This window comes from Tursiops truncatus, chromosome 1, assembly GCF_011762595.2.
Source record: "Tursiops truncatus isolate mTurTru1 chromosome 1, mTurTru1.mat.Y, whole genome shotgun sequence".
Taxonomy (NCBI): domain Eukaryota; kingdom Metazoa; phylum Chordata; class Mammalia; order Artiodactyla; family Delphinidae; genus Tursiops; species Tursiops truncatus.
The window spans coordinates 155,907,831-155,935,663 of NC_047034.1; the positions used below are offsets into that span (position 1 = coordinate 155,907,831).

At 40.5% G+C, this 27,833-nt stretch overlaps 1 protein-coding gene across 2 annotated transcripts; it reads left to right on the top strand.

The window, feature by feature from the left end:
• The first annotated feature begins 10,360 nt into the window (after positions 1 to 10,360).
• Positions 10,361 to 25,867, top strand: SFPQ (splicing factor proline and glutamine rich). Of its 2 annotated transcripts, none has more exons than XM_033838197.2 (12): positions 10,361 to 11,300; positions 11,995 to 12,183; positions 12,551 to 12,852; positions 12,956 to 13,051; positions 13,947 to 14,143; positions 14,246 to 14,330; positions 14,658 to 14,775; positions 15,185 to 15,233; positions 15,314 to 15,435; positions 17,900 to 24,229; positions 24,768 to 24,856; positions 25,778 to 25,867. In XM_033838197.2, exons 1-10 carry the CDS (start codon positions 10,479 to 10,481, stop codon positions 18,035 to 18,037), a joined length of 2,118 nt encoding a protein of 705 aa, XP_033694088.1. In that variant the 5' UTR covers positions 10,361 to 10,478; the 3' UTR covers positions 18,038 to 24,229; positions 24,768 to 24,856; positions 25,778 to 25,867. The 2 variants fall into 2 exon arrangements, with proteins under 2 accessions (XP_033694088.1, XP_033694099.1); XM_033838208.2 differs by having other exon boundaries at positions 10,362 to 11,300; positions 24,182 to 24,229.
• Positions 25,868 to 27,833: the final 1,966 nt, after the last annotated feature.

The window sequence follows — 27,833 nt, forward strand, 5'->3', positions numbered from 1 at the left end:
GCTCTGGACGCGCAGGCTCAGCGGCCATGGCTCACGGGCCCAGCCGCTCCGCGGCATGTGGTCTCTTCCGGGACCATGGCACGAACCCGTGTCCCCTGCATCGGCAGGCGGACTCTCAACCACTGCGCCACCAAGGAAGCCCAATATAGGTAGTCTTTATTCCCCCATAAATGAATAACAAGCCCAATTGGATATAGTTGTCTCTATGGGCAGGATACCATAGTGTTTAAGGGTATGGAGATAGACTGCCTAGGTATAAATCTTGGTTCCACCACTTAATAAATGTGTGACTCTAAATAAGTAATCTCTCAGTACTTCAATTTCCTCATCTTTAAAAAAGCAGTGAAATAAGAAAAAAAATTACAGGCATACCTGGGAGATATTGTGGGCTTGGTTCCAGACCACTGCAATAAACCCAATACTGCAATAAAGCTACTCATATGACTTTTTGGTTTCCCAGTGCATATAAAAGTTATATTCACACGAGTCTGTAGTCTATTAAGTGTGCAATAGCATTATGTCTAAAAAAATGTACATACCTTAATTTAAAAATTCTAAAAACGCTAACCATCATCTGACAAGGCAGGGTTGCCACAAACCTTCAATTTGTAAAAAGCATAATAAAGAGAAGCACAATAAAACAAGGTATGTCTTATAAGGTTGTGAAAATGAAATGAGTTAATGCATGTAAAGCTCATATGCATATAAAGTCCATTTTAGAAAATCCAGAAATTATAGAAAAATAGAGACAAAACCAGAAATCACCCAATCTCAGTAACTTGATGGGCAGTGGCTAATCCTAGTGGTGCTTCTGTACAAATTAGAAAAGTTGGCCCTTCCTCAAGATGCTTGACTGCCATTAGCCAGGCAGTTATCTAAATGGGGGCACGGTTTAATAATTACACTGGGACATCAGGCATAAAACAAGTGTCCTGAGCAAAATGGGACATTTGGTTACCGTGTCTGTGGATGAAAATGTAGGATGTTTTCAATTTGAGGCTATTACTGGTTGTGTTGAGATGAACAAATTTGTACATAAAGTTTTTTCTGTATTTAGAATTTAGGCTAGATTCCAGCACCTAGCAGGCACACAAAGGGTATTTGTTGAATAAAAATGAATGAATGAAAGGGGGGAAGGACTGGAGGGATAGGCAGAATGAGATGGAAGGAATAGAAAGGAGAGGATGAATTTGCTAAATAGTATGCTACATTATTTTCCAAAAGGGTTATATCAGTAGTGGCTGTTTCAATTTGTGTTAACATATTTTTTTTAATTTTTAAATTTAATTAATTTATTTATTTAATTTTGGCCGCACTGCGCAGCTTGTGGGATCTTAGTTCCCTGACTAGGATTGAACCCAGGCCCCTGGTAGTGAAAGCACAGAGTCCTAACCACTGGACTACCAGGGAAGTCCCCAATTTGTGTTAACTTAGATGAAAAATGGCATCTCATTATTATTTGCATTTCTGTAATTATCAGTGAAGATGAATATTTTCCATATGCTTATTCATTTATTTTGGCTGTTTTTTATTGTGATTTTATGAAATTATATAAATTCTTTATAAAGATATTAACCACTTATAATTTTTCTTTGCAATTATTTTTTCAGTTTAACTTTTAATTTTTGTCTTTTTTTTTCATATGGTGATTTCCAACCTTCATGCAGGGAAATTTATTGATATTTTGTTTTGTAATTTATTTTTATCATATTAAATCTTAGAAATTTCTCTTCCTGACAAAGATCTGATATTCACTTCTATTTTTTTCTCATTATTTCTTTCAGGATTTGATTTTAAAATATATTTACCTCTTTAATGCATCTACCTGGAATTAGTTTGGTAACTTTCTTTTTGTAAGCTAGTTATTTTAATATCATTTGTTGACTATTCGTTTCTCATTGATTTCTGATGTCCCCTTATGGTAAAAATTCATATATATGGGATCTGTCTCTGGGCTATCTTCCTCCATTTGGTAATTCTTTAAATTCTAACTTTTTTTTGATGTTTAAAATCAATCCAGGAAAAGAATATGAAAAAGAATATATGTATATATATAACTGAATCATTTTGCTGTACACCATAAAGTAACACAACATTGTAAATCGACTATACTTCAATTAAAAAAGAAATCAATCCAAGTGGTCAATTTAGCTTCAGTCAGAGTGATAACTGCCTTCAAAACTATAGTACCTGTGTGGAGAAAGCCTGGAAGGACACTTAGTTGACTGTGGGGGTGAGAGGTGATCAAGATCAGGTAGAACATCATAATCACTTGAAGCCAAGACTCCCCACCCTCCCCCCATAAACAGATAGAGAAATAAATAAATAAATGTTCTACAAAACACAGCATGTTTTCCCTTAACAAAGGAAAGCCATAACAGAGTGAGACACTTCAGTTAATCCAATATTTGTTATTGAGAGAGGTGATCTAGATTCTGATTAGATCTGCTGGAAGATTTACCCAGGTATTGAGACCAAGCCTTCCAATAGGTTATTTGCTTGGAGGCTCAATAACAATAGAGTGACGGAGTGTGCGCAGCTAGCTGCTTTCCAAGGAGATGGAGGAAGGGGCATGGCTACTGAGACACCTAGTGGTGAGGATCTTTACTGCATCGTTAGAGTTTGCCAGCTGGGCCCTTCTAGGAACCCCTTATTACCAGGGAGGGTGGGTTTGGGGAGCTTAGGTGCCCTCTTTTCTGCTCCAAAATAACTTGAGGCCTCTATTGTTTACGTGAAGCTACAGAGATAAGTGCTGATAGATCCGGAAACTGAATGGCCTCTGCAAAGTTGGATCTGTGAAGCTAAATTAACACAAATTAAGCTGACCAACATGGTAACTCAGGTCCTGGGATAGAGTTGAAGACATAAATTTAGCCAATTCAATTAATATTCATTAGGGAGCAGCAATGTGTTTCATCAAGGATATTATCTCCATCCCCTACCTTCTACGCCTCATAAAAAGTCAAACCAGAGGATAATTATACTTTCTATTTATTGAAATTATAGTTTGAATTGTAAGTTCACCAATATTCAGAATATTACAGGCTGAAGATTGTTCTACATGCGATTCAGCATAATTTTCCACACATTTGAACTAGGGAGTTATGTTTAATATCTGAAATTAGTCATTTATGACTAGGGGCATTCTTCAGTGGTTCAGAAAAGGGAGATTAATGGATTTGTTAATTCACTCATTTATTCATTCATTCAAAAATATATTGAGTATCCACCACCAGGTTGCAGGGATTTGGTGGTTAAGAAAATCTCAGTCATTGCCCTCATGAGCTTACAGACTAGAGGGTACAATTTAGAAACTCTGTACAATACAATGGGATGAGTGTTATGAGAGTACAAGTACAGGGTGCCAATCAAATGAAGCAACTTTGTCTTTCTTTGGGGTCACAGATAGCCTTCAGAGAAGGGTAGGTATAAGTCAAGTCCTAAAATATGGATAGGAGCTAACCAAAAAGTGGTAAGAAGGTAGCTAGGGAAAGATTATTTCAGGTGAGAGCAAGTTAAAAGAACTAAAAGGCAGCCAGTGTGACTGCGACAAAGAATGCAAGAGGGAGAGATGACTGGAGAGAAATGTGATGGCCAGGAAATGGAGGTTCACCTTGGGAACTTAAGAGTTTGTATTTTTCTCCTTTGGGCAATACAAAGACAACAAGGAGTTTTAAAGAGAGGAGTAAGAAGCATCAGATTTGCTTTTTTAAAAGATAATTTTGATTGCTGCCTGGAAAATAGAAAGAAAGAGGGCAATTGTGACACCATTTTTTTTTTTTTTTTTTTTTTTTTTTTGTGGTACGCGGGCCTCTCATTGCTGTGGCCCCACCTGTTGCGGAGCACAGGCTCCGGATGCGCAGGCTCAGCGGCCATGGCTGACGGGCCCAGCCACTCCGCGGCATGTGGGATCTTCCCGGACCAGGGCACGAACCCATGTCCCCTGCATCGGCAGGCGGACTCTCAACCACTGCGCCACCAGGGAAGCCCTGTGACACCATTTTTAGGAAGCTTTTGCAAAGGTCTAGGTGTGAAATCATGTTACCATGATAGCTTGGATTACAGTGGTGGTGGTTTTTCAATCTGTAAAATGGGTAAAACAATACTATCAATCTCAGCATTGTAATGAGGATTCAATATAAAGTACTTGCTGCAGTATCTAGCATATAGTAAATGATCAATTAATTTTGGTTATTGTGGGACTTCCCTGGTGGTCCAATGGGTAAGACTCCGCGCTTCCAACGCAAGGGGTCCAGGTTCAATCCCTGGTCGGTGAACTAGATCCCGCATGCATGCTGCAACTAAGAGTTCGCATGCCACCACTAAGAAGCCCACATGCCACAACTAAGACCCGGTGCAGCCAAAATAAATAAATAAATATTTAAAAAATTTTTGGCTATTGTTATAATGTTGGCTATTATTTGAGGCAGATATTTCTTATCATACTAAAGAATTTTCCTTCTGGTACACACACTAAACTTTTAACAATAGGGTGTGAGTGAGTGAATGAGGATTGGATTTTACACTAGAAACATATTCATTACTTGAATCCTTTATAGTTAATGTACTACTCATGTAATTTTTTAAAATTAATAACTAAGCATGTAATTGAACCTAAGAGTCAATATCCAGAATGAAAGAGGAAAAGGTATAGCAGAATGGCTAAGAGCCTGAAATTTAGTCAGAGAGATCTAGATTCAAATCCCAGCTCTATCATTAGCTGTGTAACTCTGGGAAAGTTATTTAGCTTCTGTAAACCCCAGTTTCCTCATCTGTAAAATGGGAATAATTATAGTATCTAGATCATAGCATTGTTTTGAAGATTGAGATAATGGAGTGCCTGGTACAAAGTAAATGGTCACTAAGTGGCAGCTATTCCATTATGTGAAATGGAGGAAATAAGCACATTTCCACTTCCAGAGGTGACTGGTATAATCTGAACACTTCTTCACCCAATAAAATAATAAAGATTTTTTATAAGAATTATCCTCCTGTTCCAAATTTTAAAAAAATTCAAAAGTCAGTGAGTGTTGAATTTTATCAAATGCCTTTTTCTCATCCAAATGCTTTTTCTTATTTGATTTATTGATGGGATGTATTAGCTTAATACTTTTCCTCTAAAATCTTAATCACTTTCCTAATATTAAGACATTCCAGGACTTCCCTGGTGGTGCAGTGGTTAAGAATCTGCCTGCCAATGCAGGGGACGCGGGTTCAAGCCCTGGTCCAGGAAGATCCCACATGCCACGGAGAAACTAAGCCCGTGCACCACAGCTACTGAGCCTGCGCTCTAGAGCCTGCGTGCCACAACTACTGAGCCCAAGTGCCTAGAGACCGTGCTCTGCAAGAACAGAAGACACCGCAACAAGAAACCCGTGCAACACAACGAAGAGTAGCTCCTGCTCCCTGCAACTAGAGAAAGCCCATACACAGCAATGAAGACCCAACACAGCCAAAAATAAATAAGCAAAATTTTTAAAAAAGAATAAAATACAGTACAAATCAACGTATCCATGAAACAAAAACAGACTCACAGATATAGAGAACAGACTTGTGGTTGCCAAGGCGGGGTGGGTAGGGGAGGGAAGGAATGGGAGTTTGGGATTAGCAGAGGCAAAGTATTATATATAGGATGGATAAACAACAAGGTCCTGCTGTATAGCACAGGGAACTATATTCAATATTCTGTGACAAACCACAAAAGAATGTGAAAAAGAATATATTATATATATATGTATATAACTGACTTTGTTGTACACCAGAAATTAATACAACATTGTAAATCAACTATACTTCAATAAGCTTTATATAAAAAAAAATAAAAGTCATTACAAACCTTGCCTCTTCGAGAAGAATACACTATCCAGACTTTTTTTTTTCTTGCGGTACACGGGCCTCTCACTGTTGTGGCTTCTCCCGTTGCGGAGCACAGGCTCCGGACACGCAGGCCCAGCAGCCATGGCTCACGGGCCCAGCCGCTCCGTAGCACGTGGGATCTTCCCGGACCGGGGCACGAGCCCGTGTCCCCTGCATCGGCAGGCGGACTCTCAACCACTGCGCCACCAGGAAAGCCCTATCCAGACTTTCATTACTGAACTCAATTTGTCTTCTGGGCTATAACATTCAAGAGCCTCTGATTTTTTTCATAACAATAGCTAGTATTTATTGAGCACTTAGCAAGTATACTAAACACTTCACATAATCCTCACAACTTCCCTAAAACACTTCACATAATCCTCACAACTTCCCTAAGGAGTGTGGGAGAAAAGTGAAGGACCTTGGGACAAGGCCCTGGAGATGAAACCAGAGCCTGAAAACGGTTACGTTTTCTTTCATTCATTCGGCATATTTATTAAGCATCACTGTCCTCATGTCTGTTAGGTACCAAAGGTACAGCCTTAAAGAACTCTGACAGAGGGACTTCCCTGGTGTCGCAGTGGTTAAGATTCCGAGCTCCCAATGTAAGGGGCCAGGATTTGATCCCTAGTCAGGGAACTAGATCACACATGCATGCCGCAATTAAGAGTTTGCATGCCACAACTAAGGAGGCCGCCTGCCACAACTAAGACCCAGTGCAACCAAATACATAAATTAAAAAAAAAAAGTTGACAGGATCCCAGCCTAACAGAGAAGACAGACAATAAACAAGTGAAGAAATAAACAAGATAAATACTACAAATTGTGAAGACAGATCTCATATACATTACATCACATATAGGATGGTGTAACAGAGGCAGGGAGGGCTTTTCTGTGTGACATTCAAGCTGAAATAGAAGAATGAAGAAGCCATAACACTGCAGAAAGTTGGGGGAAGAGCACTTTGGGCTGAGCAAACAGCAAGACCAAATACCTTGAGGCAAAAAGCATGCAGACAAAGTAACTTGATAAATCCTAAGAAAAGATTAGGGCTCCCTGTGGACGGGGTCTGAGAACTAGAGAGATAAGACTGGGAAAGCAGGGACTTCCCTGGTGGCGCAGTGGTTAAGAATCCATCTGCCAATGCAGGGGACACGGGTTCGATCCGTGGTCCAGGAAGATTCCACATGCCACAGAGTAACTAAGCCTATGTGCCACAACTACTGAGCCCACGCACCGCAACTACTGAAGCCCACACGCTCTAGGGCCCGTGTGTCACAACTACTGAGCCCGCGTGCTGCAACTACGGAAGCCCATGCACCTAGAGCCTGTGGTCTGCAATGAGAGAAGCCACTGCAATGAGAATCCCGTGCACTGCAATGAAGACCCAACACAGCCAAAAAAAAAAAGATATATGTTGGAGGTAGAACTGATTTTTTGATTTCGTGCAGAGGATAAATCCTTGTTGTTGTTAACTATATAATGCTATTTATCATGCTGGGGAACACTGGAAGGAACAGGATAGGTTGATAAAATCATGAGCATGAGCTGATATGCCAGCTAGACCTCCAAATGTAGGTGTCTAATAAGTAGTTGGATAAGTTGGGAGCTCAGAGGAGAGCTCTATCCTACCATGGTAATAAAAATGTAAAAATTATTAACATTTAGGGCTTTCCCTGGTGGTCCAGTGGCTAAGACTTCGTGCTCCCAATGCAGGGGTTCGATCCCTGGTCGGGGAACTAGACCCCTTTTTAAAAAAAGATTATTAACATTTAGATGGTGTTTGAAGTCTTGAAGAGACTAGATAAGAGAACCTAGTTGTTAAACCGGGCCCAGAACTGAGCTCTGAAATATCTCATCATTTAGGGGTCCTAAGATGGAGAAGTCAGCAAAGGAGACAGGACACTTAGGCAAGAGGAAAATCACAAGGGTGTGGTGTCACAGAGGCCAGTAAGAAAAGTGTTTCATGAAAGACAGAGTACCACCTATGTCGAATGCTGCTAACAGGTAAAAAGAGATAGTATCGAGAACTGTTTATTGGATTTGGCAACTTGTGGCTTATTGGTATCCTTCTCAGGTTTAAGAGAAGGGTGGACAGATTGAGTTGGATTGAAGAGGAAACAGAGGTGAGGATATGGAGACCTCTAGTGTGGGCAATTTGTTTTCGTATTGTTGCAAAGAGGAGTGAAGAAATGAGATGACTGGGTAAAAGGGAGGGTTTGTTTATTTTTAAGACGGAAGTGATTCAGTAGAAGTAACTGATGGTACAGCAAGGAAAAATCCTTGAGAAGGTATGGGGGTGGTGGTGTGGGATCCACAGCACTGGGGGTGGAGTTTGCCCTTTGGTAGGGGCAGAGACACATCTTTCATGGTACCAGGAAGTCAGAAATGGGTGCAGATGCAAGTAGGCTTGTAGCTCCTAGTTGGATGAGAATGATCCTGATTTTTGTTTTCTCAAAGAACTATGAGAAGTCATTATTTATGGTAGAGTGAGAGAAGAGGGTGTAGGAGTTTGAACAGAGAAAGCATGAAATACACTATCTCTGGAAGTAGGAAAGTGAACTTACTAGAGAAATTCAGTACGATTGCCAGGGAAAGTCTAATGCCCTTTTCTGGTCCGTGGTCAAAATTTAAAGTGAAAGCCTCAGCCCTTGTTAAAGAAGGTGAATTCTTTGGTCCAACCAGAATTGGGGTTTTACCAGGTGAGTATATGGGGAAAGAGAAAAACAAGAGTTGTGGCAATCGTAACATCTAAACTGGGTTAACACAAGTTATGAATATAAAAATGTGAGAGAGAGTGAAAAAGTCATACATTTAATGGTTTGGCATTTTGTTTGTTGTTTTTTGCTTTTGGCCACGCAGCCTGTGGGATCTTAATTCCTCCACCAGGGATCTAACCCATGCCCCCTAAAGTGGGAGCATGGAGTCTTAACCACTGGACCGTTAGGTGAGTCCCGGTTTGGAGGTTTTGACGAAGCCAAAGAATCAAAGTTACTATGTTAGTTGGGATGCTTGAAATAGAGATTTTTTAGGGATGTTATTCCTGGCAATAACAAACAGGAATAACTATATATGATGTGGGTGGGGTGGCTGACATAGGATGCAGGGAAAGATTGTTGGAGGTGAGTAGGTAAAGGATTAACAGAGTATTGGGTGGTCATCCACACAGATGTTAAATGATGTACAGAAGTAGAAAGAAAGACAGTGAGCCATGAGCTAGTATTAACTGAGGGAGGAATGATCCACCCAAAGGTCCATAGATGACACTAACTAGGAGAGGTATTAAGGGAAATGTCTCATGCACTTCAAAGTAGTTGGAGATTTTGAAGTAAGAAGGATGCTGTCCATTTGTTGATTCCATATATATATATATATATTTATTTAAAATAAATTTATTAATTTTATTTATTTTTGGCTGCATTGGGTCTTCGGTGCTGTGCGCAGGCTTTCTCTAGTTGTGGTGAGTGGGGTCTACTCTCTGTTGTGGTGTGCGGGCTTCTCACTGCGGTGGCTTCTCTTGTTGTGGAGCACAGGCGCTAGGCGGGCACGCGGGCTCAGTAGTTGTGGCACAGAGGCTTGGCTGCCCCGCGGCATGTGGGATCTTCCCGGACCAGGGCTCGAACCTGTGTCCCCTGCATTGGCAGGCGGATTCTTAACCACTACGCCACCAGGGAAGCCCCATATATATATATTTTTGAATTTTATTTATTTTTTTATTCAGCAGGTTCTTATTAGTTATCCATTTTATACATATTAGTGTATATATGTCAATCCCAATCTCCCAATTCTAGATATTTTAATATTGTAGTTTTAAAGTATCTTAGTCTGTTCATAAAGTGTTTTGAGGTAGCAGAATTAAGAAAAATGTTAAATTCTTTCTGTGATTCGTGTTTGTAAATTACTAGTCTATATACACACACACAAAATCAAGGCCTTTCTCTTTTAACAAAGAGGGCACTGAAGCTTATTGAGCCATTTATACTGCTAGACCAAACCAGTACTCCAATGAGGTTCCAAAATAAAATCAGTAAGATGGTGTGTGTGAAATCGGTTAAGATTTTATTTCTCTAATTTTATTGGCCCAGCACGAGGTGGAAGAGATAGCAGGCACTTCATTTATGCTTTTGAACCAGAGACTGCTGTTCTTTCTGGGGAAGGATACCAGCAGGCTGCTCCTAAGAGCAATCAAGAAAGGAAGGAGCCTTCTAACATCTCTCCCTAGGAGCTGCTGATAGGGCCCTGGCTATTTGCTTTCACGGGAAAATTGCTCTGGAGAACCCATTCAAATATCTCCCAGCAAATCACTGTGGCCTACAGCCAACTCCTTTTCCGCTCATTGGCCGACTGGAAACTTCAACCACTCCACGCCTCCCGCCTCTCATCGGGAGCCAATAGGAAAGATTAGTTTCTCGTAACTTAGCGTCATCAAGTACAGTACTTGCAACTGGCTTTGGGAGCTACAGATCGAGAAGTAGGCGGGGCCGTGCCAGCCGGCCTATATAAGAAGAGGACAAAGGCGGCGCGCCGCCTGTGTCATCCGCCATCTTGTGCGAAGCAAGGTGGCCTCCACGTTCCCCGAACGTCTTCTTCGCTTCTGCCTCGACCGCCCCTTGATCACAGACATGTCTCGGGACCGGTTCCGAAGTCGGGGCGGTGGCGGTGGCGGTTTCCACCGACGCGGAGGGGGAGGCGGCCGCGGCGGCCTCCACGATTTCCGCTCCCCGCCACCCGGCATGGGCCTCAATCAGAACCGCGGACCTTTGGGGCCCGGCCCGGGCCAGGGCGGCCCCAAGCCTCCGATCCCGCCACCGCCTCCGCACCAGCAACAGCAGCAGCCACCGCCGCAGCAGCCGCCACCACAGCAGCCGCCGCCGCTTCAGCCGCCGCCGCACCAGCCGCCGCATCCGCAGCCGCCGCATCAGCCGCCGCCGCCGCCACAGGACTCATCTAAGCCTGCCGTCCCTCAGGGACCCGGCCCTGCTCCCGGAGTAGGCAGCGCTCCCCCGGCCTCCGGCTCGGCGCCGCCCGCCACACCCCCGACTTCGGGGGCCCCCACGGGGCCAGGCCCCACCCCGACCCCGCCGCCCGCTGTCACCTCGGCGCCCCCCGGGGTGCCCCCGCCCGCGCCGCCGAGCAGCGGGGTCCCCACCACCCCCCCGCAGGCTGGCGGCCCGCCGCCTCCACCCGCGGGGGTCCCGGGCCCCGGGCCTAAGCAGGGCCCAGGAGCCGGCGGCCCCAAAGGCGGCAAAATGCCAGGCGGGCCGAAGCCCGGCGGCGGCCCGGGCCTAAGCACTCCTGGCGGCCACCCCAAGCCGCCGCACCGAGGCGGCGGGGAGCCCCGCGGGGGCCGGCAACACCACCCGCCCTACCACCAGCAGCACCACCAAGGGCCGCCACCCGGCGGGCCCGGGGGCCGCAGTGAGGAGAAGATCTCTGACTCCGAGGTGAGTGTCTCCCTGCGCTACGGGTCGGTTTCCCTAAGATGGCGGCGGCCCCCCCCTTCCGCCCTCCATTTTGTTGGAGACCGGAAAGGGCGCCTGCGCGCGGGGGTGGGGGGGCGGGGCCGGCTGCTGCAGTGAGGGGCGGACGGCTCGGGTCTGCCAGGTGTCCCCCCCCACCCCGGGTTAGGCCTCCCGGCTGGCGGAGAACTGACGGAAGGAGGCGCTGAGAAGCTATGGTGGGCCTTGTTAAAGCTAGTGGATCCTGGGAGCCAGAATAGGGTGGAGGATTGGAGAGATCGAGGTAGTCCTGGTCTTACACGCGCAGGCCCAGGGCTTGTCGACAACGGAATTTTGGTCGTTTTCTTTGTTTAATATCCCACCACCATTTTAACTTTTGCCCACTATGATTTTGATTTTGACATTTAGCATAAATCGCTGACGAGGTTCCTGATACAGAGTCTACTCTATAGAGAGGTTTGTGGCTGTTCTCGAGACTGTTCTGGATGGTTTAGGGTCTTTGATGTTCGGACTAATTACATTGGAAATCCCGTAAATGTAGTAGCATCTTTGACTTTAAATGGAACAGGAGAGCAACTTGACTGTAACATACCCAGTTTGGGAAAAACGAAAATTATTATTGGGTCTTCCTATTTGCAGAGGTAACTGGTATCTGAAAATTCCTTTCCTTTTTCACTAGGGGTTTAAAGCCAACTTGTCTCTCTTGAGGAGGCCTGGAGAGAAAACTTACACGCAGCGTTGTCGGTTGTTTGTTGGTAATCTACCTGCTGATATCACGGAGGATGAATTCAAAAGATTATTTGCTAAATATGGAGAACCAGGAGAAGTTTTTATCAACAAAGGCAAAGGATTTGGATTTATTAAGCTTGTGAGTTTTTTTGTTTTTGTTTGTTTGTGTGTTTTTTTGGTGGAATTAAAAGGGTCTTTTTTTTCTACAACAAACATAGTGTGTTTTAAACCAACAAGAATAAATTAGTTTTTAAATTTTTCATCACTCACACAAAAGTTGCAGCTGTTGTACAGTGCATAATTGTTGGTATCTAAGAAAGGAAGGGAGTGGGTGGGTAAGGTGTTTACCTTCCTCCTCTGAATGGTGTCAGGGTGGGCTGTCTGGAGATAGTTGAGCTGAGAGCTGTCAGAAGAATAGGATCGGGAGTTAGGCTTATGGCAATTTTAGGGTGGGCAGTAGCCAGTTTTGAGGTCATTAACGTGACTGTATGTCTTGATGCTTTCAGGAATCTAGAGCATTAGCTGAAATTGCTAAAGCTGAACTTGATGATACACCCATGAGAGGTAGACAGCTTCGGGTTCGATTTGCCACACATGCTGCTGCCCTTTCTGTTCGAAATCTTTCACCTTATGTTTCCAATGAACTGTTGGAAGAAGCCTTTAGTCAGTTTGGTCCTATTGAAAGGGCTGTTGTAATTGTGGATGATCGTGGAAGATCTACAGGGAAAGGCATTGTTGAATTTGCTTCTAAACCAGCAGCAAGAAAAGCATTTGAAAGATGCAGTGAAGGTGTTTTCTTACTAACAACGTAAGTTTTTATGTTTATTCGAATAACTTTTATTTATTAACTTGTATGAAGAAAATGCAATGAAACTGGAACAAAATTAAGATGGAACCATTTTTGTTGTTAGAACTCCTCGTCCAGTCATTGTGGAACCCCTTGAACAGTTAGATGATGAAGATGGTCTTCCTGAAAAACTTGCACAGAAGAATCCAATGTATCAAAAGTAAGATCTGTTGAACTTTTGGGCAGTTCTTAATTTAAGTGTAAACGAGAACTTGCTAGAGTAATTTTTCAGTTTTGCTTAAAATATGCAAAGTTCTTTGAAATGGATGGGCATAATGAAAACCTCAGGCTCAGAAAGCTAGAGGTTTTGAAGCAGTTACTCAAATACCTAGTGTTGTTTCTGAGGTAGGTATATTTCACATGCATTCTTGTTTTGTTCTTAATGGTTGTTAGGATGTGTTGTAAGGATCCTCTTTTTTTTTTTTAATTAATTTATTTTTGTCTGCGTTGGGTCTTCGTTGCTGCACGCAGGTTTTCTCCAGTTGGCGGCGAGTGGGGGCTGCTCTTTGTTGCGGTGCGTGAGCTTCTCATTGTGGTGGCTTCTCCTGTTGTGGAGCAGAGGCTCTAGGTGCACAGGCTTCAGTAGTTGTGGCACACGGGCTCAGTAGTTGTGGCTCACGGGTGCTAGAGCGCAGGCTCAGTAGTTGAGGTGCACGGGCTTAGTTGCTCCGCGGCATGTGGGATCTTCCCGGACCAGGGCTTGAACCTATTTCCCCTGCGTTAGCAGGCGGGTTCTTAACCAGTGTGCCACCAGGGAAGCCCGGTATCCTCATTTTTAAGGGTTGAAAAAATATTTCTTGAATCAGAATTTGGCTAGGGAAATAGAAAGTGAGGAAGGTAGGATTTATCTTCAGTGCCCATGTTACTGTTGACTATGTCTTTCTGGAACATGTATTGTTTTTGCTGTAAAAATACCTTATTAAGAATCAAGGTGATCTGTACCTTTCAGTATTTCTTAGCAGTAACAGGCCAGTGAAGTGACCATTGTTTTTAGGGGAAATCAGATATATTTCTTGTGTGCATCTATAAATTGGTTCATATTTAAATATTGTCAGGGAGAGAGAAACCCCTCCTCGTTTTGCCCAGCATGGCACATTTGAGTATGAGTATTCTCAGAGGTGGAAGTCCCTGGATGAAATGGAAAAACAGCAGCGGGAACAAGTTGAAAAAAACATGAAAGATGCAAAGGACAAATTGGAAAGTGAAATGGAAGATGCCTATCATGAGCATCAGGCAAATCTTTTGCGGCAAGGTAAAGGACTCTCTGTGAAATATTACCGTTAGGGTCGTTTGCCTTTTGAACTTACTAGAATTTCACTAATGTGAATGTATAACAAAATTTTCCAATGTTCAGATCTGATGAGACGCCAGGAAGAATTAAGACGCATGGAAGAACTTCACAATCAAGAAATGCAGAAACGTAAAGAGATGCAGTTGAGGTAAAATCTTGTTAAATTAAGTCTTTGCTTCTGCATTAAGTGTACCTACATTTTGCAGGTGAGTCAGATGAAATACAGAGGTGTTAAATACTGTGGCAGCTTTGGTTTAATGCTTAAATTGAAATAGAGTGTAAGATTTTTGTTATAAGGCTCACTTACTTTGCTGAAGTACCTTTAGGGCTCTTCTTAGTCACTGTCCCAGCCTTTGTGTGTATTTGCTCTAACCTAGACTTTGTAATGCTCTTAAGCAAACTACTAGTTTTTTTCAAATTGAATTTTTAAAATGTGGATAAAACTTTAGTTTTTATGTTTGATGAATGTTTCTAGGCAAGAGGAGGAACGACGTAGGAGGGAAGAAGAGATGATGATTCGTCAACGTGAGATGGAAGAACAAATGAGACGCCAAAGAGAGGAAAGTTATAGCCGGATGGGCTACATGGATCCGGTAAGTAAACTTCTTTTGCAGTGTAATTGGAGTTTTCTACAAAGTTTGTAGACATCTAGGATGAAATTTTATTCAGTTAAATATAACTTTTCATATTATAGCTATTCTGCCATTTTTTCTCTTTTTAACCCAGGTGGTGTATTATGATTGATATGCCTTTTCCTTTGAGTTTTATCTTTTCCTTGGGTGGGCCAAAAGATTTCATTGGTTGGGAAGAAGCTTGCTTTATAGGTCTTTTGATAATGGAGTCTCACCTGGTTTCAGATTACTGATTTTTAAAATTACCTTATTGTTGTTTTCCCTTAAGTTGAAAAACAATTTTTTTTTTAAGCTTTGGAAATTCTTTTGTATTCAAGAATGCTTGGTATGGATTTAGTACAGGTGTATGAACGGGTTTTTTTTCTTTCAGAGAGAAAGAGACATGAGAATGGGCGGTGGAGGAGCAATGAACATGGGAGGTAAGAATGAAAATTAAATTAGTAATACCACTGAAGAGCAGTATTCTGGTTGAGTTGTAACCAGCATTTTTGTTTCCTAGATCCCTATGGTTCAGGAGGCCAGAAATTTCCACCTCTAGGTGGTGGTGGTGGCATAGGTTATGAAGCTAATCCTGGAGTTCCACCGGCAACAATGAGTGGTTCCATGATGGGAAGCGACATGGTAATGTATCCTGTGGGACATAGTTCAAAAGGAAATTCTCGTTTTCACAACTTATGTGTGTGTGTTTTTTTGTTTTTGTTTTTGTTTTTAAGTAGGCGACTGGACCTCTTTTAGTTCCCCTATCATGTAAATCGTAGTATTGAGGAATACTTTGGCAACATAGAAGAACTCAATGTGGTAACCTAAACAGATAAGGTTGCCAACAAAAAGTCAATGCTTTTAGTAGTATGTTGGAATTATCTTTGGCAATAAGTAGACTTAGGTGCTTTCCATTATATTGCTTGTGTACTTTTGCACTATAGCTCATGGCAAATCCAAATTCTAAATGTTAGATAATGTAACATTATTCTACATCCACGTGAGAGTAATCAAATGGCAAGCTGTCATTCGTTAAGCTGGTATTTGCCAAAAGTGTGAATCAGACTTGTTTGTAGCTTTAGGCATGTTTTAGCAATGTGTAGGACTTTGACCTATATTTGGTGTGACTTCTACCCATGAAAAAGGAATTGTTTAGTCTTCGGACTCGTCGTTTCCCACCTGTTGGGCCTGTCTATAGGTGTACCTTCTAAAATAAACTGACATCTCTGTTTTGCTACAGGGTAGCAAAAGTCAATGATAATTTTAAGCATACTAGTTGTGTGCATTTGATCTGAACCTTCTTGATGCTGTCATATTTTAGCTGTACAGATAGTCTGTCAGGATACTTTAGAACAACCAAGTGAGTTGGTCTGAGTGGCTGTATTAGGATTTTACAATCCTTAGAAGAACTGAGTATTGGCTGTAGAGGTGGGTTTGGAGAAAAGTACATTGTCACAACTGAATTGAATCTGATTAGTTCACCTACAGGCTTTTGGCAAAGGAGGGAAGCTGCAGCATATAGCTCACTAGATTCATTTTACAAATAAGAACATAAGGATTTAGAATGGGGCCTCATCTATTTAAACTCTACTTAAGGCTTTTGAGAATTAGAATCATAAGTAGCTGGTTGGGTTAAACGTAGTGCTGTTAGCTTTCTTCAAATTGAATTTTAAAAATAATGTGGGTAACATTTTGGTTTATATCCTTCTTAATAGGCAGGTGTAGGTATGTATCAGATTTGTAACTGTAATTTGACATGATGTTCCCACAGTTAAGATTCTGTAGTCCATGTGACATGTAGCTCCTGGGTTCTAAGATACTGTAATAACATAATTGTAAAACCCCCAAATTTCCTCTTTACCTTTTTGAGATAAAACATACAATACAACGCGCTGAAAACCTAAGAATTTTAGGATTTTGAAATAGTTTGAAGGATTAGGATTTAGTATTTTTATAGTAACCCTGTAGTATTTTGTAGGAAGCATGTTGAAATCATTTATGGGAACAGTTAAACCCTGATGCCGTTTTAGTTTCTGGGGGGTTTTTGTTCTGGTTTTCGGGTTTTGTTTTGTTTTTTTCCTAGCAATACTCAGAATAACTGGTCTGTTTTAAATAGAATTTGAAAGATAGTTCAGGCTGCTGTGCTTTTGCATATCTGTAGGGTTTTTCTGTTTGGGAACATAGGTTTCTAGGACTAGAAGTACCTAAAACTAGGTGGAATAATGAAGTCCTGCTTTATTGCAGTCACTTAAGCTTGGTGTTAATGCTGTTTGGGAGACACCCAAAACACGGAATCATAACTGTCAGTGGACTTTTTACAGACCTAAGGGGAAAGTTGGGCTGTTATGAGGGTGGGCTGTATATACAGTCAATTTGCAATTGTAGAGAACAGTACTGTGAACATAATTGTCTCTGGTTATACAGTGATGGCTCTGAAGGTGGTATACCTGTGAGAATATGGCAACACACTTTTAAATCAAGTTACTGTGCCGGTTAAGTGACTAAATCTATTAGTCTTTTATTCTTTTTCTTTTTGTAGTCTGGTAGCATTTTATTAAAACTTTGAACCTTTTAAGGTTTCTGCAACTTAGCAGATGTGTCTTAAGATCTTGAAAAGCACAAGGTTTCTTATGCAGCACATACCACTAACTGGTGAGTAGGTCTTTGTCACTTCATTGAGTGAATTGAATCTGTCTGGTTGGGCTTGTTAGGCTTACTTGGAAATTAAATTTCCTGTTCAGACCTTGAAAGTGAGAAGTGTGTAAGCTTTTCAGTGGGTTAATCTGATGTGAAATTTCTTAAAACTCATTTTGGAATGGGTTTTCACATCTGCACTAATTCTTAAATTTTTTAGCACTACAGGGAAGATCTATTCTTTGAAACAGGTGTATGAGAATGGCTCAAGTGGGAACATACCACAAGGCATGTATTATCGTAAACTAATTTTCAAATTACCCTTTTTTCCTTTCTATGTTCCCGGTACCTGTGGATCGACTCATTGGTGATTGTATCGACGAACGTTGACTACGGAACCTTCTAAAATATTTACTTAACACACATGGACATCAACTACATATAATGAACTGTTACTTAACTGTTCCAATAGCGTACTGAGCGCTTTGGGCAGGGAGGTGCGGGACCTGTGGGTGGACAGGGTCCTAGAGGAATGGGGCCTGGAACTCCGGCAGGATATGGTAGAGGGAGAGAAGAGTATGAAGGCCCAAACAAGAAACCCCGATTTTAGATGTGATATCTAGGCTTTCATTCCAGTTTGTTTTTGTCTTTTCTTGTTTAGATAGCAATCTTTTAAATTCTTGCATTTTAGTAAGAAAGCTACCTTTTTATGGATGTTAGCAGTTTATTGACCTAATATTTGTAAATGGTCTGTTTGGGCAGGTAAAATTATGTAATGCAGTGTTTGAAACAGGGGAATTTTTTTTCCTTTTTTTCCTTTTTTTTTTTTTTTTTAACTGTATAATGTCCCTCAATTTATGGCAGTGTACCTTGTGCCACTGATTTCCAAAGTGTACCAATTTTTTTTTTTTACTGTGCTTCAAATAAATAGAAAAAATAGTTAAGATTTTGATCTTCAACTTTGCCATTCATGCTTCTATGCACATTAGGCTAGGTGTTCCACTTGGAAAGCATAAGAGTGTCTAGGCCTTTGAGTGGCATATGCCATTTCTGGGAAATGTATTTGTAGGCTAAGTATTGCTTTCTACATTTAAGTACCCCCTTGTTTTAAAAAGAAGAAATGCATATTGAATAGTTTCATGATTTGATTTGTTTGGCATTATAGGAAGCAAGCCGGTGCTAGTATTTTCAAATGGCTATGTAAGCAAAGCTGAACTGTAAATCTTCATTCAGGAATGTGTATTAAGATTATGGAATGGGTGTAAGACTATTGGTAGGGGGAGAAAGTGGGTATGACTTAAATGGATCTTTTACGGCCCTATGATCTATCCTTTCCTTGAAAGTTTCTGAAGAACAAGTGGAAAGATCATTTTGTTGCATTCCTCCATTCTTGTTTTTTAAAGAACGAGTCCCAAGCCCTACGAACGGCTTGTATTGAACATTCACATCTGAATTAAAGATTGTTAAACATGAAGTCTTTTCATGTATTACTTCAAGTGATTTATAAAGATGGGGTTTAGTCTGAATAATTAAACTCGAAAGTAAGGTATAGTCATCATAAAGTAGGTTTGGCTATGTATACATTTGTACTCTAACTTTTACATCTCCTTGTGGTACTTCTGTTGGGCAAAAATCTGTAGGACTATAAAAAAAACTTCTTTTCTAAGAGCTGGTAGTGACTTAATAACAAATAGGGTTGCAGAGAACTATACTTACTGTGAAATATTTTTAACGTGTTTTTCCATAGTTTCCTTTTGATGTAGCACTAAATCTGGAGAGTTGCTCGTGCTACACAGTACAAATATCCTTTCCTCCCACCATAAAGCTTTGGAGCTTTTCGATGGTGTTGTCAGTTTATTGTCAACTTCATTGAATCTCCTTTCATTAGAGACATTTTGACTTATTAATAAAATAGATCGTTACTGTTGTCTGTTAGTACAATGGGAACCTGCTTTCCCATGCTTATATTGTTAGCAGAGGAATAACTTCCTAAAAGTAGTAGGTAAGGTAACTGAATGGTTTGGCTTTGTTCTTAGTTATGTTTCCATTCAAATTTGTACATTATAGAACTCTTACTATGGAATGTGTCTTCCTCCTTTTCACCTCTGTTGGTGTTAATTGGCAAAAGTAAAATTCTAAACCAAATCTTTGTTTAAATACTGAAGGCTTAGTATTGTGCCTGAGTACAAAGGGAAACCTGTTGTTGAAACAATTGAGCACTCGTGCATAGGAAACCTGTTAATACTAAAAGTAAAACACTAGTGGAGTATAAAGGCATGCCACCGAATTCTGGTTGTGTGACTGACAGGTACCTGGTGTACTAATTAAGGGAGAGAATCTCATTAGAAAATGTTCATTATTTCTGTTCACCAAGACACTTGGAAATGAGTAGTTCTACCAGAATTATATCAATGAGGAAGTTTTGTCCCAAGTCAAGTTATTAATTGGTGATAATGTATGAGATTTTCTGTACCGGAAACAAGGGTCTTGATTTGAAAGGAGTCCATTACAATTTGATTGAATTGTATGGTAGGGACTCCACTAATGATAAGAAAATAAGGGGTGTTCATGGGACACCCACAGAGGGTGAACTTGAATGTGTGGGCGGGGGCTGGTGGGGAAATGGAAAAATCTGCCTATAAAATTAATGTTTCAGTTTATTTTTCAGATTACATGCCTTTCTTTATAAGGGATGCTGGCACAGACCCCTAAAATAAGCTTTTGGTAGTACTGTACCTTTGAAGAGTGGTGAAGGATGCTAATGGATAATCTCCTGAAAGTTGTGGTTTTGATAGCCTTATTGTGTAGAATTGCTAAACGTTGTTTAGCAAGTAATGTTGCTTAGTTTCAACTAAGTTTTGACTTTAATCACTGAAACAGCAGCGTACCAAGGGTCGTAAGCTACTCAAATAGACTTTCAACAAGTCTTGGAATGTATATGATAGTTTTTAGCCTAATGGGAATTTGAATCATCTTTAAAAGTAGATTCCTAAAAGCTGATTTATGAAACTTGGGGGTGGGAAAGGGAAAGTAGTACTTTTGAAGTATTTTAGCCATTTTTCTCATTTAAAGAAACCACCTGCCCCCGTTTCCTCCTCCACTTTCTCTCATAATTTTGTTTTAAGAGGAACACTGATTGTTTTTAAACTTATTACTCCTCTTATAATTCCTAATCTTTAAAAACTGCATTCTCTAAGAGATCCCAGTGTATTTAATAGGTGTTTTAGAAACTTAACCCATTGGCTCAACGTTTAGTGAAACCATAATCCTCTTTGCTTAGGTAAACTTCTAAGAAATACTATAAGCCCCACCACTCTTTATTAGATGTATTATACCACTAATATAAACATAATAATTTGGGAAATTGTAATGTTACGCCTGTGCAATTTTTATAAGTGGCATATTATGGCAGATAAAAATTTAGAGACTTGGCTTTTCTTGGGCAAGCCACTAAGTTGTGGCGGAATATTTTCTGGTGTTCTTGGACTGCAATTATGCACTATTAAAGTAGTCGCCTGCTACATAACTGCATTTAGCCAGCATTTCTGCAGTGCGTAACTGTGAGGAACGTAGTACCGCAAATGGCAATGGACATTAGGACCCGGATGTAGTATTCCTGCTTGCTCCGAGATTCTCATTGCCGACTGCATACAGGTAGGTAACAAGCAATATAATCTAACTTGGTGACTTGCTATGTACTTTTATTCCGTGGGCATTCTGACATCATACTTCTGACAATGAAATTACAGTGCAGCACCTAACACCTGTATGATAAAGCTAGCTTATATCAAAACTGCGTGGGTTTGGGTTTAGAGCTGTAATTTGTCAGGCAGAATTCAGTGCTGTTGCAGTTCTCAGATAAAAAGTGCAAACTTGATTATTTGGTATATCTGATTCAGTTGTGTGGTTCTTAGTTGCATTGTAACTGAAGATAACATGAAACACATCAGTGGTGTGGGGGAGGGGACCATACCATACTTCGGAAGTAAGAGTGCTTTTTAAGCATCTTGACACAGACTGTATAGCATGTGATAATTAGTTTCTGTTGTAGCAAACTGACCTGCTCATAGGTCAGCAATATCAGTTTGAGTGTAATCTTGGTAATTACTCTGCAGGTTGAGTGAATTAAGACTAAAAGTACAGTTTTTTTTGTAATGTGATTTAAAAATTTTTTTAAATGGGCTCCATCGGAACACCTCTGTTACTAACTTGGGGCATAGATGGGAATCTAACATGAATAGTTCAAGTTCTGTGATTTGTCTAAATATGTTTATACTCTAAACCTGGGGGAAAGTGGTGTGGCATGTTGACTTGCCTATTGAATACATGTTGGGAATCATTTCCCCATCATAAGACTTCGTCGTATTCTGTAGGATAACTGCAAATGTTCAGAGTAGCTTTTTGAATTTGGTTCCCTTAGCTTTAGGGATGTGATGTTACAATCCAAACTGTTCGACTACCAAAACAGTAAGTCTTCAAAAGCACCTTCCTTTGTTGCTTAGGATTTAAGCTTTGCATCGACTGTTGTTCCAGACCTCAATTCAACTGAACTTTGGTCTATGAACTGGTTTTTAGCTAGCATGCATGAGAAACAGCTTTCGTGTATAATGTTTTCTGCTCTGTAACTGGAAAGTTTGGTTTATTTTGCATAAATGTTGGTAAAACTCTTCATGACTATGAGAATTTTCTTTCATTGTATCAAGACAAATGGCTTGTTCTTTGGCAAGCGATTCACAAGGTGGGGACAAATTTGTACTTTAATACGTAGTCCATTCAACCAAATGACTTGACTCTCCTGCTAGATGAAAGAGCAAATGGTGACTAGTTTAGCTCTCTATATTAGTAATACAGTGCACATCAAACATAATGCTCAGTATTAGTGACAAGAGTGTCACTAAATTGGCATGCATCCCTGATGGGGTTTTCCTGTGGCATAATCCATTAAGTCGGTGGCCAGCACTTGCTACCGTGGTTCAGTGATTGTTTAGAAATAAAAGCGCAGGTTTGTCTCTTAACAGTCAATAACAATTTTGAGAGAATGTACTTGTTACAATATATGGACATCATTGGGGTGGGGGGGTAATTTTGCTTCATTCTGCTTATCTCGATGAATAGGCTTTTGCACTTTCGATGAGAAACCTGTGACTTTAGTCAATTCTTACTAGTTTTGATTTGTATGTAGCTGTAATTTGTGAATCTTAGTGCAGAGGGTCTTAAAAAAAATCACTCAGTCAAAAAGCTGGGGATAAATGGGTTTCAGTAATAACTCTATATACCGAGGTGCTCGCATTGTATTTCATAGTCTTTTCTTGTTACAAACCAAAATTATTTTTAATGAGAATGGTCGGAAGTTCAGAGGTGTGATGCCAGAATGCATTTTCGTACTGTTAGGCCCTTGGAACAGGTACCGGTGCTTTATGAAAGATGAAAGAAATGCAATGGGTGCTCTTCACATAAGGTTGCAAAACCTGCAAAGAATGCATAATAGTTTCACTTTTCCCCAATAAAGAGATGCGTGTGACTAGTTTTGGACTTTTAACCTTAATGGGGGTTGCATGTTTCCTATTGTTAATCATTGTCAGCTGCAGTGACATGATACACAGTCCTGCATTTACTGCCTTTCCCTTAATGATTTTGGACAGGTTTTAGAGAGCCAGGATGTTTGTTCTGGGCCTTTATTTGGTTTTGGCTTTAGCTGATAATGTTTCAGTGCTCTGTCAGCTAGTGCAGTTCTCAAATGGCTGCCTATTAGGGAAAGAATTCAGAGGATTTGGCTGCTCCCAATCATCTGTCATTGCTGCTAGATAATGATTGGCAATTTTTAAGACTCAACTGTGGAAAGCTCACAGTTGGTAAACCATCAAACATAAAAATGTTGCTTTTGAACACCAGTGCTGAAAAGATTTATTTGGAGGGTGAAAAAGGGGCTGGATGCAGCATAGGATAATCTGGAGAATGGAGGAAGAATGCAAAACGATATAGTATCCCTTATGGATGGTACATGTGCAACAGGGAACTATTTCATATACCCTTGGCAGTTGCTGATAATCAGGGAGGAAGAAAAACCTGGAATTTGAATTAAGGCTGATCTTTCTGGTTTTTGTGCACTGTGGCCCTGCCAGGCATATATAGTGAAGGTGAATGTCTTCTCCCTCAGAAAAACTCAGGTTCCTTGCTGTCCCGATAAGGCATAGCTTCCCTGCCCTAACTTAAAACTCAGTGAGGACTTAAGAGGGAAAGAATGAGGCAAATATATAGGATTGCAGGATAACAACTGCATTGTTGTGTACTGTGGAAGGGGGAGGGCTCTCTTGGTGGACTCCTGCTGAAGGTGGTCAGTCCACCTGAGAATGGAAGACATGCTTGGTGGGGAGCAGGGTACGTGCTTTTATATGAAAAGAGCCGATGTTAAAACTCATTTGGTAAGGTAAACGTTGTCACATACCTTCACATAAGGGATAGTATATTTTGGATTGCAGTCAAACTTCATTGTGGTCAGACTGGTGAAAATGCAGTTAGGCTTTTGTATTTTAAAGAGGATACAATTCTCATTCGAACTCAGGTGTCTACTGCTACCTTACGTCAGAATGATTTTAGATTTTTTCCCCCCATGAAGTCTCTTCCTATTTTTTATGCTGTAACTTGCCCCCAATCTTTGTCTCTGGAATTTACTCTTTAAATTTTGAAATTAACTAGCATTTTCAAATCTTTATGCCCTTGTCTTTTATATTAACTTTTTCTTATTATTCTTTAGGTAAGAATGATTGATGTTGGCTGATATTGGAGTGTTCATTCCGTTGAAGTAAGTTTCCTTGGAAGGTTTAACCTGTAGAGGATTTTGGGTTTGACTTCTATTTAATGGTTAAATAATTTGATTTAGCTATGTGGGGTGAAAACTGTTTGACTCTTTTTTAAGATGTTCGCCTCTCCTAAGATAATACCCTTATTTATTTTTTTTAATGTGTGTGCATGCGTGTGGGTGTATGTGAGTTGGAAAGAGAAAAGATTGGGATTATTACAAATCCCAATTATTACAAATTATTACAAAGATGTCAAACAATAGAAGAAAAAGATGAAAGATTTAGATCAGAAAAGAAGGCTTGAATTAGTGGAGACATGTATTTTCAGTACTCTTAAAATGAACTTTGGACCAATTCAAAATCCCATCCCTTTTTACATAATAAATTGTGAGGAACAGTTGTCTAGTCATTGGTAGGAGGGAAAACCTGTTTTCAACAGGTTCATTCAACCTGTTGATGTCAGAATAAAATGTACATGTTAGTAAAAATGTAATATATACTGAATATGTTATTTTAACACAGTTAATATTTTAATGATAGGTGGATAAGATATTTGTTCTCAAGACATCACACAGCATGAGCTGATCAAGAAGGAAAGCTACAACTTGTTAGACTGATGAAATATCTAGGTGAGTTGAGTGATTCTTACTCTGTAAACTGCCTTCAGGAGGACTCTCGGGTGGTATAAAAATAACTACTCGTGTGGATATCTCATTTTAATTTATTCTACGTTAAAACTTTCTTACAGGAAATATGTTTTTATAGCACACGCTTAAATATTTAAACATTTTTACAGCCTTCTGAGGTGTGGTAGACCTTGTCTGTTTGGCTAAAGCCTCACAAAAACAGGACTTAAGTTTTAAATAAAAATATATATCTGTATTCATCTCTGGGTCCATAAGACCATGTAGAAGAAGGTTCAGAAGATTTGAAGTTCCCTGTTTTTCATCAGATAGTTAAATGGTGGGATTACCTATAGTTGAGAACAGATGGAAGAAAAAATAAATACAGATGATGATCTAGAAGGGTTGGCAACAACTCTGCTGTTCTAGCTGGAAAGCAGTCATAGACAGATGGACATGACTGTGTTCCAATAAAACTTTTTTACAAAAAGGTGACTTGTAGATGGTACCTTACTGTCCCTTCATCTTACAGAAATTGCATTCGTTCAAGGTATCACTTAGGTATAAAGGGCTGTCATAATCAGTTTGAAATTAACAAAAATGGAAGAATTGAGGCTATATCTTATACCTAGAAAGAGGGTGCCAATTAATGGAGTGTCTTGAATGTTAGAGATCTGCCTTGTAAGAAAGTTCTTGTAGAAAATGAAGTAAAATTTAATAAACTCATTGGGTGAGTCTGATATTAAAATCATTTCTGCTTCTTTAATCCTTAGTTATCTAAAGATCATTAAATACTATTACTACCACATTCCTTGATTAATGTTACTTTGCTGTTAGGAAGTTTACTTGGTTGATGCTGATAAATATTTGAGACCTTGATATGTGATTCTTAGGTCTTTTGGAGTAATTGTTTCCTTTAATTGACAGGATCCGGTGAACTCTGTCCCGAAAACCAGTGAGGAAGAGAGCAAAGAGGAATAAAACAACCTGTTGTTTAATAAAGACATTTTAAAATCAGATTGTCCTTCCATTTGTTTTGGTTTTGTTTTTAACTAGAGGACTCTTCCGTTTTCCAGAATTTTCTGTATATGTCAGCAACTTGTTTCTAGGTGACATTAAAAAAGTCATTCCATGTTGTAAGTATAAAACAAACTACATAATTTAGAACTCTACTACTTGAGGCCTTTTTGGCAGAGCTGCTTCAGCCTCTTAATTACTAATCAACCTGATGGCCCTACACTATCAAACTCACCTGATTTAGCCATCATTATTTTAAAATTGCCTTCAGTCTTAGTAAGTTTTATTCCTGAGATTACCATGTGATTAGCAGTTAAAAAGCATTTTGTATATCACAAAAGGATTATCAGATTATGGTTATGGGTAGTCAAGACATTACTTCACTAACGAGTAGAGACTGAATTGCGTCTTGCCAAATAACCATATTTTGGTTACCCTGAGTAGCAATTTCTTTAAAGTGGAGTTGAATTTTATACGCAGTGTAAAATTCTGGAATTTGCTATAAAATCTGCTTGCCCCCTCCATTCTTGAAGCTCTCATTAAAACTTGACAAACTGTTAAAGGGATCTTTCACACCAAATTAATATGAGGTACGTATTAAAAGTAATTCGGGGTTTGCTTTTTGGTGTTTTTTTTTTTGGTTTTGTTTTTTTTGGGGAGCCGTGCCACATGGCCTGCAGGATCTTAGTTTCCCTGACCAGGGATCATACCTGTGCCCCCTGCAGTGGAAGCACAGAGTCCTAATCACTGGATCACTGGGGAATTCCCTTGTAACTGCAAAGGGAGAGAGTTGAAAGCCACAGCAGTCACTGGTCCCATGGAATTTGCTTTGAAAAGCTGTGTATAGTCAGTACCAGGGATGAGGCCCAAGATCCTGCTCTAAGTGTTCATAATCATTCTGATTATCTGTGATTGGCATATCTTCAGAGAGGCAAATGAGAGATCCCAAATCAAGAATCATCTGAGTCCATGTCTTGGTTCAACTGTTACTCCTCTTTTTTTTTTTTTGCGGTACGCGGGCCTCTCACTGCTGTGGCCTCTCCCATTGCGGAGCACAGGCTCCGGGACGCGCAGGCTCAGCGGCCATGGCTCACGGGCCCAGCCGCTCCGCGGCATGTGGGATCTTCCTGGACCGGGGAAGAACCCGCGTCCCCTGCATCGGCAAGCGGACTCCCAACCACTGCGCCACCAGGGAAGCCCTGTTACTCCTTTCTGATTGCCAGCTTGCTTAGCATCTTTATGGGTCTCACGGCAAAAATCTACAGTATAATATATTGGTTAGGAGTTACGGGGTCTTGCTACTGGAGTTAAAGTATTCTGAAATTTGCCCAGTTGCATTATCTGGCAAGTTGCCTGAACTGCAGTTTGGTCATCAATAGGATGAACATACTACTTTTTCTTCATTGGGGTAAAAGGTGGGTGTGCATAAATGAACTTGCACGAAGACAAAAAAGGAGCATGTGGCATTTTCAAATTTAGTAGTCATCAGGGTTCACAGGCAACAGGTCCAGGATTTTTATATTTTATAGAGAATAGGAAATTGTTAATTTTGGTAAGCTTTTAGACTGTGGAGTCCACAAGGGGAAATTAGTAATAGATCCTTAGGACTGAGGATTGGGATTCGTGGGAGAGACCATTTAACTTGGACAAGTTGTATATTGGTTTGGCCAAAAAGTTTGAGTTTTTCCATAACCTCTTAACATGATGTTATAATAGGATTAAGAATCCCTGCCTAGGGGCTTACCTGGTGGTCCAGTGGCTAAGACTCTGCACCCCAAATGCAGGGGGCCCAGCTTCCATCCCTGTTCGGGGAACTAGATCCCACGTGCCACAACCAAGAGCTTGCATGCAGCAACTGAAGATCCTGCATGTCACAAGACCCAGTGCAGCCAAAAAAAAAAAAAAAAAAAAAAATTCCCTGCCTAGCAGGGTTGTATGTTGATTAGTTGGTATTTTAAGTGTATTG

Coding starts and splice junctions, on each gene's coding strand:
- SFPQ (XM_033838197.2), top strand. CDS start 10,479: ATGTCTCGGGACCGGTTCCGAAGTCGGGGCGGTGGCGGTGGCGGTTTC. Junction 11,301..11,994: donor AGAAGATCTCTGACTCCGAG/GTGAGTGTCTCC, acceptor CTTTTTCACTAG/GGGTTTAAAGCCAACTTGTC. Junction 14,331..14,657: donor CGTAAAGAGATGCAGTTGAG/GTAAAATCTTGT, acceptor GAATGTTTCTAG/GCAAGAGGAGGAACGACGTA.